The 17,495-nt window shown below is 35.5% G+C and overlaps 1 protein-coding gene across 1 annotated transcript; it reads right to left on the minus strand.

The window, feature by feature from the left end:
* Window positions 1-4,406: 4,406 nt before the first annotated feature.
* Window positions 4,407-13,515, minus strand: LOC106150470 (uncharacterized). Its single transcript, XM_013523322.2, has 2 exons — window positions 12,741-13,515; window positions 4,407-5,482 (listed from the first exon to the last, which is right to left on the minus strand). Exons 1-2 carry the CDS (start codon window positions 13,093-13,095, stop codon window positions 4,875-4,877), a joined length of 963 nt encoding a protein of 320 aa, XP_013378776.1. The 5' UTR covers window positions 13,096-13,515; the 3' UTR covers window positions 4,407-4,874.
* Between the last annotated feature and the right edge of the window lie 3,980 nt (window positions 13,516-17,495).

The following is a 17,495-nucleotide window of genomic DNA, read 5'->3' on the forward strand; positions in this document are numbered from 1 at the left end:
CAATGGTTCTTTTGAGTTTATTGTTTTGATCTCTACTGATTTCTTTTAAAAGGAAGTCTTTAAATCCTGTTTCAATTTCAGAATTTGTTTACCCTCTACCAGGGCCGCAGTTATTATTGTGGACATATTTGCTGAGGCGGGAGTGCAGAAATTAGCCATCTATTTAACCAGAGACATATCCGTTAATATCTAGGGAAAAATCAATTTGTGGCCCTGGTAGAGGGTAATATTAGTTGAGATTGGTTTATTGTGTCCGGCATGGTCATTGTTCTATGTTCCAGCTTTCTAGCATTGTTCTTGCTTTTAACATAGTAGCTTTAAGTGTCGCTAATGCATTATCAAATCCTTCTTTCTCAGTTCCGACTGCAGTCATTCCCAAAACATCTTTTTTATTTTATTTCATTTTTTATTCCTTTAATTTCTTATTATTATTATTATTATTTTAATGTCACAGTGTAAAACACAACAAAGACATGAATTAAAACACACCCGGGCCCTGAATAAGGTTTCCTATGAGAAACATAGAATCAAACACAAGTACATTAATACAGCTTTAAAATATTTGCCTATATTTAAGTTATGTCCATTTTAAATAATATCTGTATAATATAAAACGATGTCGCAGTCTTTGGATTTATTTTTATACATGTTGTATCTACACATGAGTAAAAAGTTGAATGATGTCCGTATTTCGAATGTGATGTCGACGTCGTTGGCAGGTTCTGTCACATTAATAATATCTTATATCTATCCATATACTACACCTCATCAGCGCATGCTCCTCGTTCTCTATACCTGGCCATTTCTTGAAAAAATGCATATTCGATGTGAACGATCTTAACACTCATGGTGACCCGTTTTTTTAGGTTTTAAATTCTAAGTTGGCCTGCCCTTCATCTGATTTTCGTCAGCTCTCTTCTCTCTGAACGATTTAAACTACAGTGTTCGACAAATAGTTGTTATAATAATAATAATAATAATAATAATAATAATAATAATAATAAATATTTCTATAAATAACACGTTAAAAAGTTCTTGATCATATTCAGATTTTTTCAAGTTGGTTTTTTGAGGAAAATGATTGTCATTTATGACAAATTTTAATCAGCGTTCAAGTCAACTATCATCTGCTCAGCATGGAATTGATCATTTTACATACTGTAGCTTTCCCATTTTTTAAAATGTTAACTCAGATAGGCAAGTTTTTTTCAAACTTATATTTAGGTTTTGCAATTGGACTTATTTCCTTAGTCATCTCGACTTAAACGTAAAAAGCTAAAAATGATTACTACCATCTCAATAATACCAGTCCAGTCTGGGTGCATGCTTTTGCAACCGAACACAATGTCCTGCACACTAGCCATTTATTTGGTGACTTTCAAATAAATGTACTTAGTATGGTCATTAAACTTTTTTTCCAGAATGTCGTCACGAATTTAAAGATTTGTTGCTAATTTTTTTTTTGTCTGGTACATGTATCTAGCTTGTTCCTCCTGCTTTCAAGAGCTCACGCAACTACGTGCCAGTGCTGCCCTCTTTCGCTTAATAATGTAACTATCAATGTATTCAGGCGTGTTATCTTTTTCTTATCCTATTTACCTTAGTTGTCTCGTCATTAAGTACATTAACGCACTTGAACATTTGGTCTTGTAGATAACAGACACAAAAAATGACAATTAAGATACGGCATCGAAATATAAACAATAAGGGAGATTTCAAAAATTTGAATCTGTGATTAGAAAAAATCAAGCAAATTAACATTTAACATTCTTTTAGGATTCATGTGATTTAAATCCAGCGACTCTGATTTGTATCTACTTTTCGTTTCTTTTCATTTTTTCGTCAAATGATTATAGAAAAATCTCATTTTGTTGTTATGCACTCTATTTATGAAGATTACCTCATGTGAACGACAAAAACTACAAATCAAATGGCATCTACGTAAGGTGCTAGGTCGAATAATTATGATGAACAAGATGCTTTGATCCTTTTATAGCTTTGCATCATATGTTACTTTTCCCACTTATAATAACTGCTTCCACTTTTCCAAGCTCCTTTTTTTTTTTTGCAAAATACAAAAAAGTTTCTATATGTGTGGCCAGTCAGTTGAAACCACTTGGAGCTACTATTTCCAGTGTATAGATTGACAGTGATGAATACGCGCGAACTGAAGAGCGGTCAGTGCTCCTTTAAGACCCTGCTACCAGCACTTGACGCACCTGGACGGTGAATACACGTACACTACCCAAACCAAACTACCACATAAATAAACAAAGACAACATCTCATAAAAGAGAAAAAAAAACAATGACAATCGATGTCTGATTTTTTCTCTTACCCACGAAGGAAAACCAATGTGCCGACTCATGTTTGTGAATACCTTTCCCCCTCTCCCTCTCTCTCTCTCTCTCTATCTAAAGTGAAATTTATAATATTTTTTTCATATTATAGTTTTTTGTATAGTGTACACCATGAGATTTTAGAGAACACACCAAATTTTGAATAGTTCTTCTGTAAGGTTTTAGACAACGGTAGTTTACGCTGATAATCAAATTAAGAAAGATAAGCATATTTATGGAACATAATAAAAATATGAAATTTTTTTAAGTGATGAAACATCGGCAGAAGCTGAAAATTTTGCGTAACAATAACGGAGAGTAACTGGGAAACCAATGATGTAAATCATTTTCTCCTCAGCGAAATCTACTCCTTGCCGAATTTATAAATCAGTTGGAAGACAGTCGAGCTACTGATCCCATGGGTTACAGCTATCTGCACAACAAACTGCGGGAGTTCATCATCCAGACATTCACATAAATTACATGGGACACCTTAGCCCTTGTTAACATGTTATTTAAACGATTTAAAATAACATTTGACATGTTACGCTTGATCCCCCGGTGTGGAAGGTGTGTTAAGATGGAGCAGCAGCGATGGAAAATTTTGAAAACAAACGATGCGAGCTAGCGGGAAACAGATGTACGAGTCTCGAGTTTAAAGCTGCAGGAAAACTGATGCAGAGATTTTGATTGTGATTCGCAATAAACACCAGGAGTGTGTTTCTTTTTTTAATTACTCCTGATAGCGGAGCCGCTAAAGCTCCTTGTACCGACAAGACCAGAAAGCCAACCACATACTATCAACTGGAAACAGAGTTTAGGTGTGTGTTCGGGTCGCAACCGGGGCCGCCCTCTTTTCAGTTGTGTTGAACTAGTGTTGTCCTGATGGTACATAGCTAATGAATATCAGGCGCTGTTGGTTATTGACTTATTTTGGCATCTTAAAAAAGTTCATGTTTTTGCATTACTGTACATTGTCAGTGTCAATATTTATTTACAAAACATTCTCAAATATAGGTACTGCATCAATATCTGTTGGTAGCAGTTACTTGAAATTAACTGGCATTTTACATGCTATGCTATAACCTTATCTAACGTCAAAACATAGTATACAGACTTTTGAGGACATCTGCATGATTAAATGCCAATCTTTGGGATACATTTCCAATTGTGAAAACGCCCTCCCCCCCCTTCCTCCTAAAAATTAGGTTTCATATTCTTTTCTTTTCTTTTTCTCGCCTAAAAACCTTTTTTTGAATAAACGTGTGTCATTTCCACACGAGTTGACAGTCCGCTTTCAGAGTCTTGAAATTATTTAGCAGACAATCCGTAAATAGAAGTTTATCATTTTTTCATTAATACACTTGACTCGTTCACTGATACAGTTGACTTGACTCTATCTTGGAAAAAAGTAAGCTTTTAAAAAGCTATTTTGGCTACTGCGTATATGCCCTATTAGCGAACGGTGATTGTTGCCAGAAGCTATGCCTGCGTGTTTAAAATACGTTGATAAAGAAGGAGCACGATAGATATTGTTATTTTTAAAGTTCTAGGGTTAAAGAATAGGCGATTATCAATATAAGATATTTGAGATGGTTGGTGCAGAATCGGATATAAGATATACAGATACATTTTATACTGCCTCTGCTGTTGTTTCTATGATATAGAATATCTTATTCTTTATACATTATTTTCGCATGAAATGTTGAGGGATTTACGCGCTTGCTTTTTATCCGTTTAAATTATGCGTCGAGCGAAATTAATACACCAATGGGGTACAATTAAACAAATATTGCTTAAGAAATGCAATTAGGTCTTTTTTTCTTCTAATCAAGTTCGTCGCTCAAAACCTATGACAGTTCAGGAAATGATGTTAAAGAAGAGGAAAAGCGTTCTTTTTTTTCTTGGTTGTCTTTCCTAAAAACAATGGTGAAAGAATTCGCCAAACCTCAAACTTAAAATTTGACAAAATATACACAGATATCATTGTGATAAACATAGAGCAACCTACGATCCTGTGCAATTTGTGCAATTTGGTTGAAGTTGGAGAATGCATAAAAAGGCGCACTACTTCTTTTGGACAGTTTATTAGAAGTCCTTTTTGATTCTCGATGCGATTTTAATAACGATATTGATACCTCTCTAGAATATGTATGTAACGTATGCCTACTCAGATTGATAATTTTACTAACTGGTCTTACTGAAACAAAGGAGATAAACAGAAAAGCCTTAAGTATAATAATTCTTCACAAAACATGCATTCTTCGGGTAAGCCATTTCATCACGGGCATACCTCAGTTAAGCTTATTAACCTCAGTTGTGGATCTCATTTGTTTCTTAATGTCATAAAGTCCTAGTTAGCCCTTGTTGCAGCAAATTCATTTAATTAAGTTGTCCGCAAACTCTTTGCATAGCCTTTGTGAAAATCACCCATGAAAAACTGTTAATTAGTCATTATTATCACTGAATCTTTGAACTTAAATTCATATTCAACTGCCTAGTTCCTTGTTTTAGTTCAGTGTCCAGTTGACAGTTTTCACCAAACTCTGGATTGCATCTGGGGCTGCATATATGCAGACTGTTGCATGGGCGGGAGAGGGTTAACAGAGTTATAGTTCGGTCCACACGAAGAGTACGAGGGGTAAGCAAAAGGGTTAACATTGTAAGGGGTGGAGTAAGATTGTCCACCGAAATCGGGCCTTCCCATGCAAGGCTTTCCGTCTCTAACAAGTACAGGAACCGCCACCCTTCTCGGGGGCTGCATCGCAGTCAGTTCTAAAGTTTTATCTTGTCTTTGACGCTTGCATTTGTACCTGCGATTCTGGAACCATATTTTCACCTGTGTAGAAGTTAATTTCAGCATAGCTGCCAATTGTTCACGTTCCGGGGCGGAGAGGTATCGCTGCTGCTTAAACCGCCTTTCAAGTTCATAAACTTGCGCCTGAGAAAATAGCACCCTTGGCTTTCGCCTTTGCCTCTGACGTAGTAAATGACATTCTTCCACATCGGGATTGTTGCTGTTATTACTGTTTCCATTGCTATTGTTGCTGCTACCGTTGCTGTTTGAGCTCTTTGAACTGTTATTTTTTGTGTTACTTATAGGTGAGATCTTTTTGGTCTCTTCCGCGCAGTCAGCTAACTTCCCTGAAAATGAAAACACATTTTGAATTCATTGATTGAAACCTTCATCACACCTTTCTTTTTTCAAAACACAACACTGCTTCGTTTTATATACATGTAATACGACTATTCATAAAAACTGAATTACTCTAACTAAATAAAAAAAAAGTATAATTGAAATAACCACTGTTTATTTGACTCTAGTGCGAAAGAAGTCTCCACTAATTTTAGTTCTAAAACTTTTAGTAGAATTTTTAAAATCTTTTAAATTTCCCGCAGTTTTCGTTACAAAGCGAGTACAATTTGAATAATTTATATTTCTTCAAGCATTAACATATAAAATTTGTTTGATGGCTATACAGAATAAAATATATTTAAGTAAATCATGTTTTATTTCAACGCCAAAAACAATAACATAATGTTACCCCCTTTATAGTGATAACCTATATATAGCCTAATTTTATTTTGAAAATAATAACCTCAGTCAACATGCATAAGCAAAATATTCTGTTACCCTCCATCACAGTGTCAAAATCAACCTAAGCAGTTATATATCAACGTTTTTTTGTAAGTACATTTGAAGTTAAGCACTATAATATAACCTTTTATTGCTCACTGCCGTTTATTGATCGTAACTAGTTACTGAATTAAACAAAAAAATATCTGCAGCGTTTGGCTATAGTTCATTTATTCACGTCTGAGCACGATGTAAAGAGAGAAAGAGGTGATGGTTACAAATGCATGTAGCAAAATATTGTACAAGACCAACATCAGTTTATATCGAACATGCATCCATAATCCATTAATGTGATGCTCATATCACTAACATCAATAGTCACTAGCAAAATAAAAACAACAACATTAACTACAATAATAATAATAATAATAATAATAATAATAATAATAATAATTCACTGATTATTCTGATCCAGTGAATTGAATCATTTATTGCACACTAGTCCCTTTTAAGAAGGACGGTTGTGTAGTATATAACAACCCTATTGTTAAGGCGGGAACTGATAAATGTTTGTCAATTTATGTTAAAATTTCATCAACATCTTACTTTCTGTATGAGTCATGCAAACATTAAAAGTGTTTTTTTTTTTGTAGTTTTTGCCTTTATGTCTCAAAGAATCTAATAAAAAATAGTTTTTTATTTTTCGTTTGAAACAAATTATTTCAATCATTCCATGGGACCGACGTTAACGAAACTCTTACATATCTTGGATTTTAACTGTTAAATTCAGCTCCATCTTAACCGAAACTATCAGTTCAGCCAATAAAACGCCTTTTTCTCAGTTGCTGATTTGTTGTAGGAGTGGGAGTGTAAAGTTAAATGTATTTTATCCGGGTGTTTCCCGCCAAATCGAATCTTTAAAAAAGGCAATTTTCTGCGGCTCACGAATCATTACTCAAACCGTCCTTGCACTATCCGTTTCTAAAAAAATTCTTCTAAATGGCAAGCAAGTCACTGAGACCGCCCGGTCTCCAAGTGCAATTTAGAAGGGAATATCGAAATTAAAGTTTGAGGGTTTTATCGTTTTCAAGGTTTAAATTATGAAAGATAGACAGACACAAAAAATATGATTTTGGGACCGTTTAAAACGCGAACAGTACACCGTCAACGTGTGAATCGAATCTTTATGCGTGTAAATTATTTTAAAAATCCATGTAACTCAAATGTCCCTCGCAAAAAAAAAAACATACCTGGCAATTTTCTACGTGTAAAAAATTTATCTATTGGGTATACATTTCATCGTATTTCTTCCCCCACAGTTCCATGCCTGCCATGCTGATATGAAAATTGACTGAGCCGATTATTATTAGCAAGAGAGTCTACTTAAATATTTCATCCATTGTCTAAAGAACTAATTTTACTTGTTAATTTTTAAGATATGCATTTTCATACACTTAATTTTGGGTTTGATAGAAAGAGAGATAGATGAAAATGTTGAAAAAAAACCCCAAGAGTAAATATATTACTTAACAGAATACGATATATGGAGGGAATGTTTTATAAATGAAGCACACTGACTACGTGTTTTTTTTTACAAAAGCAGTTTATCTAATCAATCAATCTAATCAATCATTTGAATAATACAGTGTGTGTGTGTGTGTGTGTGTGTGTGTGTGTGTGTTCTTTTTGTAATCATATTTTCACATGAGCACAGAATTTTCCCTCTCGTGTGAAAATGAAAGAAATTTGTGACGATAATAGTCTCATTTCCTGAGATTAAAACCAAATTCTAAAATTACATGACCAACGTTTTGATTTATTAGTTCTGTCTGAGCCAACAGAACTGTTAGGTATGGATTTTCTAAAACATACACTCTTGCTAATATATATATATATATATATATATATATATATATATATATATATATATCAGTGGTTTTGTGAAAATAGTCAACGTGAAATTTAAAGAAGAGAATACATGAAGATTTTCAAAAATATTCTATCTGATCATTATTAACAAGAGAGTCTTTTCTTTGTCAATTTTTTACAGTTGTTAGATGAGATTGTCAGCAATCTTTTGAGTTGAATGGCAATGTTATTCAGTACTTGAGTCAAGCGTGAATAGATATAAATGAATATTTGGGCTCCCTATTATAGGTATTCTTTCTGGAATTTTCAAGCCAAATCGAAAAAAAATTCCCCTACTTACGAATCTTTGTCATTCTGCTCTCTACATTGCATCTACGGTTTATGCCATTTTCAATTAAACATTTTAGTTCTAAATGAATGACCGGCATATCTTACTGTACTTTTCAGTTGGAAATGTCAAAATCGGGTGTTTTTACTTAAGGGTTTACATCGTTTATTTAGATCCGATTTGGGTAAGATAAGTAGCTTTGCAAGGTATGTAGACATGGAAAATGCGACTTTCGGGCATTTTTAGCGTGGACAGTATGACTTCAAGAATTAGATTTAAAAACAACTATACAAAACTGCATCTATAAATGTAAATAAATAAATGTATTACAGTCACAGAAATTTGATACAGACTATCACTAAATACGTGTAGTCGAAAGTATATTACAGTTAAAAAAGAATATCCATCATCGAAAAATTCTTTGATAAATTCCATAGATACAGTACTACAAAAAACTATTATAAGTATTGTCTTTTTTTAATTAGATGGAATATTCCATTGATGCGGTTTTTGTGTTTATTTACAATGATTTTCCTATGCATAAATTGTCTGATATTTCATCTGTTATCTTTAAACCATTTAGTACCACAAACAGTATCTGGGCATCGTTGTGACGATGATAAAAGCATTCCAAAGTTGGTCTCACAGCCAGTGCACCCCGAGCAACCAAGTCTCCCATTGTCTTTTTAACAGTTGGCTTTTCTTACCCAGCTTGTAGCTCTTTATACTTTTTTAAGCGAATCTATTTTTTTTTTTCACTTTGGTATATGTATGATGTTGATTTCTTAGCCTTGTTGATGAGCTTTGGCGTGTACTGCGAAGCAATTCCGCTCGCCACAGACATCAGCATTTTCTACCGCCACGAGTGTGACATTTCCCCGTGCACCTCACCCGCGTGCCTGCACCACGTGATCTGACCAACTCCACAATTCCATCACAAATGGACATCAAATGTAAGTTAAACATTGACTGCATTTAGTTTTCCTCCGGCAAACGCCATTCTTTTCTTAATTCTTTTTATTGTTTCGCCATTTCAGTCATATATATTGTTAGGTAGTAAAAAAGGAACTTTAATATGAAGGTGAACATCAACATCTTAACATCTTTTCAGTTCTCACTTTTGTATATAAAAAGACCTCCAAATCCCAATTTATAATCACAGCACATCATAAATTTACTTCTAAAGCGTTCATCTACACGCCCATTGGTGATATGACTGGTCACAAATTTGGTATTACAAGATTTTTGGGGAGACCTGATACAAATCAGCACCGACACCAATGATATTCATGACAAAACCCATTATAAAGAAAGTTGACCTCAGCAGTCGGTACCCGGATGTGGAGCTGCTACCTTGGACATGAAGAGGAGGCGTCTAATTACTTTAATTAATCGTGTCTTGCACAAATATGCAAACATTTTGAAAAGCAATAACAATAAAATTGTCATTACAGCACAAGGCTTAAGAATGCAAGTACTACATGTATATATGTCTTCACTACTGTTGTTCGCTTTGTTCGGCTTTCGTTCATTTGAGCATACAAACCTGGCTAAATGATATTTATCGATTTGAAGTTAAGAAGTGCCTTTCTCATAATGGTGTTGAAAACAGTGTAATATTCTAATATTCTTTAACACGGAAATGAGGGTGTTATCAACATTTATTTATTTTACATTAAAATTTGTTTCACTTATCTTGAACTTTTCTTCACCTTCAATACGTTTCAACAATTATACAGTCGATAAGGTGTGACATCAGTTGTCCACAAACACCGATAAATATCTCAAGAGTGACAGAAATAATTGAAGACGATAGAAGATATATTGCCTTTAAAATGCACTTCCTATTTCTAACCGAGATGACTTTCATCGCCAACTATACATTACCGACGAAACCATTTCTGTTTCATTTACACAGAGTTTAGGTTTCAAGGATTGTTTCACAGAATCTTATATAAAATAACTTGTTATCTGAGTTTTAAAATTATTTTAATAATATGTCATTGCAGAGTAAAATTGGAATGCAGCAACTTTTTTTTTGCACAAACTCATATGGTTTCACAAAATATGAGTCATTAACTATAATATAAATATAAACCCTACCGTTAAAAATTAACTCAAATCATCAAATAAAAAAAATCAACACGATTATATTCAAATAATGATTATGGTAATAAGGACGTTCGAGTGTTTGAATTATAAAAATTTCTTTACATAAATAATGGAGATATGTTATATCTGATTAGCACTCAACAACCTTTCCCGAACAACGTCCATTAAAAACGTAAAATCCTAGGATATAATAAGATGTGAAAATAATACTTCGCTGATTTTTTTAGTCAAAATGAAAAATATTTGAAATAAAAAATGCAATCTAGTTAATAAAGAATGGCGTGGGCGTTTTCTGATGTCTGTTTAAAACTTTGACTTTAATTTTTGTGATTTACAGACAAAAAAAGCTTGTTTGTCCATGTAGCATATTTCCCACGTCGAGTCACCTCATTTTTTGACGCAGTTCAAAGGGAAGTCAGGCATTGAGTTTTCTTCTTCAATTATTTAGGATTCAAACTTCCTCTAATCTCTGACGTGAGGTTTTGTGTCAGACGTGTAACATGTGTCTGATTCTATCTCTTAAAATGCGTTGCAGAACTTTTTTGTGGGATTAAGTTCGCCAACTCCCTTCAATTAACATCATTTGCAAGATTTTTTGGTATTGGTTTTGACTTTATTTTATCTCTCAGGTTACTATGCGAAAATATATCTATGTGTTTTTGCAAATAAATGTTTTTGATTACCCCCAAAGACCTGTTAACATTTTCTAAATATTTGATATGTGTTCATAATGATAGGAACAATTCGACAAGTCTTTTTTTAAAGTTAAATAAACCATTTGCTTGTTTAGGGGGCAAGTTATGCAACGTGTTTCAGGCTGATTTTTCTTCTAAGATTTAGGTGATCCTTTCCCACTTTAGGTCACTTTGTACAGAGATGATATCAAGGTTCTCTCAGCATGAAGTGTTATGAATAAAATAATCGCAGCCCATTGAGTGTCAACTACCCATACAATAATCCACACGCGTGGCTTTAATTTTAAACTGGGTAAGACATTACAGAAAGCTTTTTCTAATTAGCTACCCTGCTGTTTTAAAGTCTTCCAAAGCCTGTCTTTTTTAACGAACTTTTAATGGATAAACACAGCGCATTGTTTGTTTTGAATGCAACAAAACTGATTTAAATGTCATAATTTTAATAAATAAACCAGTGAATTACGAGCATTATAATGATAACGTACAAAATGTGTTCTCAACTAGTAAAACGTTTCAAAGAAATTGTTGGAAAGAAGTGCAGTACCTTGATCGTACTCTCGGAGAAAAAAGGAGAAATGCATCAATTACCCATTTTACTGACAGTTGTTGCGAAAACTTTTTAATTCATTTCAATGTAAACATTGTGAAGCTTGCTATTTAGCGACTGATGCCCTGTAACCCTATGGTGACGCTTCCCACCCGTTGAAACATTTGGCTCCATGGAATAAGCAGACTTCACTCGTATAGATTTCCCAAGTATGTGCAGTTACTGTAACGTATTGTTTTTTCAACGCATTTTTATACATTGTAACTTTGGCCCGAGACGTCCCCCGCCTCATTTAACAACAAAATGGCCATTTTCTGCGTAATTAAGCAGCGTAAACAAACGTGCAATATGGAATGTTCGGTAATTAATTGCTCCATTTCTAAATATATCGAAGCGCAAGATAAAACCCTGCGCTGCACAGCGAGTGGGCTTGCACGGCGTCTTTAGAAGTAAACATTGCATCCCTGTCTACGTTTAGTTTATTCTAGATACTCCAAGCCGACCAACTCTCGGAAAAACCCAACTCCTCTCTTTAGCTGAACTTTTCCATTGTTTCATACAGGCAAACGTTTATCTTTTTTTTTTTTTTTTTACAAACTTAAATGGTTTCAAACCAAAATATATGTCAGACCGACCAACCAAAATATATGGTTTGAATTTGTGGGCTTTGCAAAAACGCTTCTATTATTTATTGCAGTAAAGGTAATTTGTAGCAATTTGTATATACTAGTAAACCATGGCCTTGATGTATCTTTTCCACATTTAAGACTACTAATTTCCTTTCTTTTACACAGATGAACTCGCCTTATGTCATTAAATCATCCGGTTCCGTCTTGTTTCCTGATAGTTTCTGGTGTCACCTCATGTGATAAAGGTTTAAAGTATGGCATTTCCTTCAACTCTCGCTATCTCAGTCGTGTATGGTGTGTATATCCTCGGCGGTTGGCACTTAATAATGACGTTAGTTTATTCTAGGGCCCAAAGATATATATAATGGGTTTTACTAAGTCTTACTTGCGAATCACTCCGTTTAAAAAAACTACGACAGCTGCATAGCAACTAATAAACGCTTAGTCGAAATCTTGTTGAAGAAGAAAAACAATTTGATCAATTCTACAAGTGTAAAGCACAAGTAGAGAAGAAGTCAGTGAAATCCTATTATTATATTTAGTTTAAGCCTACTTGAGCTGAGTGGTTTTGGATTCGAATGTCATTGAAGAGCTTTTCATTAGCACGAGCACGGTGAAGTATCTCTTAGAGCTGGGCAGACCTACCTATCTTAGTGATTTCCTCGCCTGGTGCACTGCTACTTGAGGTGGTGGTCGTGGTTGGTACGTTATAAGGGCAGGCACTTAGCCTCTCAATTGTGGGGGTATTTAAAGGATCGTACATAGTCGATGGAGGGGGTGAGCTCATAGCAGTCCCTCCGTACTGGCACGCTGGATTGATCATGTTCAGACCCGGGGCCTCGCTGCCCATGGCACCATGCATTGTCGGTTCTGCGTAGAAACTGCCGGAGGAGAAAGTGAGGCTGGTGTGGAAATCCATGCTGTAAGTTGTCGGCTCTGAGCCGTACTGGAGGATGTCCTTTACAGAAAATGGCGCGCCTCCTGTGTGATTGGCTGACATAGCTTTAACTTCCTCTGCCGTGTTCCCTGAGCACACATGCTGCGGTGAATCCCTGGCAAGCTGTCTTTTTCACTTAAAATTCAGTTTTGCTTCTTCTAATGGCGATAGCATTAATAATCAATTAACAGGTGCCCCGTCTGTCGACTACGAATAAACTTGCGTTTTCTCATCAGCCAATCGGAGACCAGAAGCCTGACAGATCCACGAACAGTACGCAAAGCAAGTGCATCAGCCTGAAAGAAGACAGCTCAACTCTGAAACAATGCAACAGTAACAGAAAGGCATTTCCTCTAAAGCTAAAAAATGAACACCGATTATCTTCTCCGCCACTGTTTATACTTTATGGAGGCTAATTTGCGATGCTGCAATGTTTAACGTGTGTTTGTTGTGATTAGTGGCCCGACTCCTCCTGCTTCGGCCGCTGCTAGTTTTCCATTAGAACGCGACGTAACACGGAGATAAGCGCCGCGCAGGTGAAACCGAAGCCTCCTTGGATGGGGGGTCACTGTTAAAATGTCGCATCAAATGCATGAAAGCTCGCCGTACTATCAGTGAGCCGGGTCTGTGATTGGACGGGCTTGCCATTTAGCAGTTATGTGATGACAAGGTTGACTAGGCAATCAATTAACGGCGGGATCGGGCGTTTAGCCGGCCCCACTTAATGTCAAAATTGTTTAACTCATTCGATCCCTTGATTTGTTTAATCAGGACGGGAGGAACGAGAAAATATTTGGCTCTGAGATAGGACAGAATTTTTCTAATAGCACTGTATGTCTTTCCGATATACGCGGCGGTTTAGCCGCAACTACTGGATGTCCCGCTATAGTGACCACATTAACGTTCACTGAGACTTCATTCATATTAAAAACAGATTTTTAGTTTATTTTGTCCCTGGACGATCTTTCTGTGTGGCTCTCAGTTGTGATTAACGCCTTTATTTATCACTTTGTCACTGGAATTGAGTACTCTATCGCAGGCAAGCATCTGCAGTCCGATTTTCCGCTTCCATACACTTTCAAAGGCTCAAGGCTCAATTTAGAGGAAAATAAAACAAAGAGCCTTCCGTGTAATTTTGAGTGCCGATCATATAACGACAACGATCCCCGTACGGCGAAATCTTTCGCCTGCAGCTTGACACCCGATGCCCGTTTTGTTTTACTGCATATATTAAATTGATTTGATTGTTTTGTTGGTAAGACATCGTTTTAATCGAGGTGAGTCTCTCTAATGGGTCTTCTATGTTAGGCGGATCAGTTAACAAGACGGTGTCAGCTCTGATGTATTCACCACCCGGGGTAGCGAGCTCAGCAGACGACTCGGCGTCCTTGGTGGGAGGGGGAAGGTAGGGGGGTTTGCAGATTCTCACCTTGATATAATTGTGGATTTTTTTCCGCTGTTTTTTTTTATTTTTTGTTTTTGTTTTTTTTTATATACAATAATAATATGAATTTTTCCTTTTGCTTTCAGTTTCGTATCAGTGTGAAAAATAAAAAAGGACAAGAAAAGAGAAAAAAAGTCAAAGAAGCGAGAAAAAACAATGAAATGATATTGTATGGAACGCTGTACATAACATTTCCACATTTTTTTTTTTTTTTTCGAAACGTAATTCGTGTGGTCCAATTTCTCACGCATGTTACCAGGGCCATAAATCACATTCTTTTGTATTCTTTTTAAAACTTTCTTTGGTCTAAATGACGGGGTTACCACACATTGATCTCAGGAAAAGAAAAACGACACCACACACGTGAGAATAAAGCAGTCGAAGCTTATCCAGAACTCCACAGAACTTTTCATCCATTTCATTTCATTGGCGATTTTTATCATAACGCACCGTGGAATACATGTAACTTTTCGCCCTTTTGATAAAACAAAGGTTTAACCATACAAGAGAAATTAATAAAGCTACATTATTATATTATTTTTTGTCTTTTTAACAAAAGTGAAGTAACAAAAACTTTTTTCACATGATAAAAATTGTGGTACTGTGACCTTTTTTCTTTCTTATTTTTCGGTTGCGGTTTTGTCTGATATTGCTTGTGACCTATTTTCACTGCAGTCAATTGGTCTTTATGTAAATGATGAAATGTATACATTTGTTTGCAATATTGCTTTTTGTTCAAAACACACGTACGTATTAATAACGAGCCAAATATGTGATTGAATTATCAAAACATATTCACTTTAAATGGTTTTTGTACTTTTTATCAAATAAACACCTATTGCAAACCTTCTTTGGTGGTCATTTTCGTGGAGTTGCTTTACGCTGACCAGGACAAGGACGAGACGCCGCACTGAAAAAAAATCACGACTATCAGTCACCGATTATTTAAAATATTTATGTCTGTTTGTATTATCAGATTTTCTTCTTTCCGGCAAATAGAGCTCGGGTACGAATAAAAAGACCCAATTAGAAATTCAAAATGATAATATTCAAATTTAATTTTGCACACCAGAAAAATATCATAACGGTTCACTCGTAATCTTTTAATGCTTCTTACATTTGGTTTCTACATACCTATAGTTAATTTCTATTAAATAGTAACTACTCTCAAATAAGACATGCGATTCGAAGAAAGGCAACCCAATAGTGGCAAGTCCAGGTTGTCAGAGCCGATTAAGCGTCGGAGAAGGTCCTTTGATATTTTAAACGACAACGACAATAAAAAACGCATTGATGCTCCCGCCACCCAAGATTAACGCCAGTTTTTCATATTGTTAAAGAACGAAGCTCCTGGCTGAGAAATACGAGCTCCTTACGTATTCGGTGTTGTATTTTCATCAAAACCTCGAATAAAAGTCCTTAATTGAGAACCCGCACATAATCCCGCAACTGCAACTGATAGTGAAATAGAATGCACTACCGGTTATATACATCAAATTATGTCAATGCTTGTAATTTTAGAAATTAATAGCTGTGTAGTGTCATTCCCTTTCTGTTGTAATGTGATCGAGTATGCTTTAGTCTTTTTTTTTTCCTATTTTACATTTCTCTTCGTTATTTTAGCAATTTTAATCACTTTACATATATCGACATTTATTTTTTGATATAAAATATGTACGTTTTTATTTATTTATTCTGTTTTAAATTGCATTGTTAGCTTACTGCAGGAAATTAAATTTTGCGCTGTTAAAAAATATTACATGTTGATTTTACATTTTATGAAGTTTCATTTTCGGCACGTCAAAGAATTGCGCATTATGATTATCATGATGTCTTCCGATTTTGAGTAGTTCTAACCAGGTGATTATAATCGCATTTTTTAATAAATTCTTATGAAACTATGACTCCGTTAATTTTTTTATGGTTCTGATTCTAATACTGTAAATCTTTGTGGGTCCTTGAATTCACACGTGTGGGCCGTGTCCCCGGGGCGGCTCCTCTTTTTGGAGGACTACACACTGACGCATGCATATCAACATGATGTTAATAACGTGCACACTTCTGAACGGAAGGCATGGTCTTGTAGTTGAATGGCTGCCTGACAGTGGTAAGCATGGCGAGGTGGCTGATCAAGCGCCTCCACCTCACATTTCTGCAAATCTCACAGCGAGTTGTCATCACTTTCGGTAAGCACTTCACTTCAGATGTGTGAAATCAGCAATAGATCCTGTGATAATTGAAATGTAAACATGTTCAACCACTTAGATATCATAAGATTCTTAAGAATGATATATCAGAGAACTCCGAGGCGGGACGTGGGGTTTCTAACGTGCTCGCCAAATGTTCGCTGTGAGGAATTCGGTTTTTGTAAAACATATTTTATGGAAGTGCGATTATAAGGATAGGCATATCGCGGTTGTGTTCAGTCATAAATTTCAACAAAACCCTATCCTTTGTTTTGCATTTTATTCTAATTAAAGCCCAAACCACCTGTTGGTTAAGCTATGTATTTAAGCCGGAGCAAGAAAAATGTGCGCAAATTAATGCTACCATTGCATTTTATACCGTACGCATTGTAGCAGAGGGAAAGATGATACACAAAAGCACTCTATTTGAGTGCAACCCCAGGAAAATAATGTGAGTGTTTTACCAAAAATCAGTTTTCCATTAACACCAAATTTGGAAATGTCTCCAGGAGAAATTTCTAGTTTTCAATGTCTTCTTCTTTTAAGAGACGTGAAGTTAAACCACGTAAAGTTACGCGTGCCTCTGCAATCCGAAGTCATGATGAGCTATTTGATAGCGTTTCAAAAGACACCTCAATGACTGGATACTTAAGGTTGAAATTTGAACTAGAAAAGATCAAAGGCACATTTTTCACTGATGGTTTAACCCTCTCTTACTTCGCTCATCAACTCATAGCTTGAAATATGTATGATGATAGCCTCTTTGTATCCATTCTACTGTCTGTCTGTTTGTCTATCTGTCTGCTGAGGTTTTTTTCTCTTTTGTGGATTCT

The sequence above is a fragment of the Lingula anatina genome, chromosome 1 (assembly GCF_051362555.1).
Source record: "Lingula anatina isolate TDL-2025a chromosome 1, LinAna3.0, whole genome shotgun sequence".
NCBI lineage: Eukaryota > Metazoa > Brachiopoda > Lingulata > Lingulida > Lingulidae > Lingula > Lingula anatina.

Bases quoted from the DNA above. Each gene is read 5' to 3' on its own strand.
- LOC106150470 (XM_013523322.2), bottom strand. From the start codon at position 13,095: ATGTCAGCCAATCACACAGGAGGCGCGCCATTTTCTGTAAAGGACATC. The intron at 5,483-12,740 runs GTAGGTCTGCCC...TTTCATTTTCAG, and splicing joins CGAGGAAATCACTAAGATAG to GGAAGTTAGCTGACTGCGCG.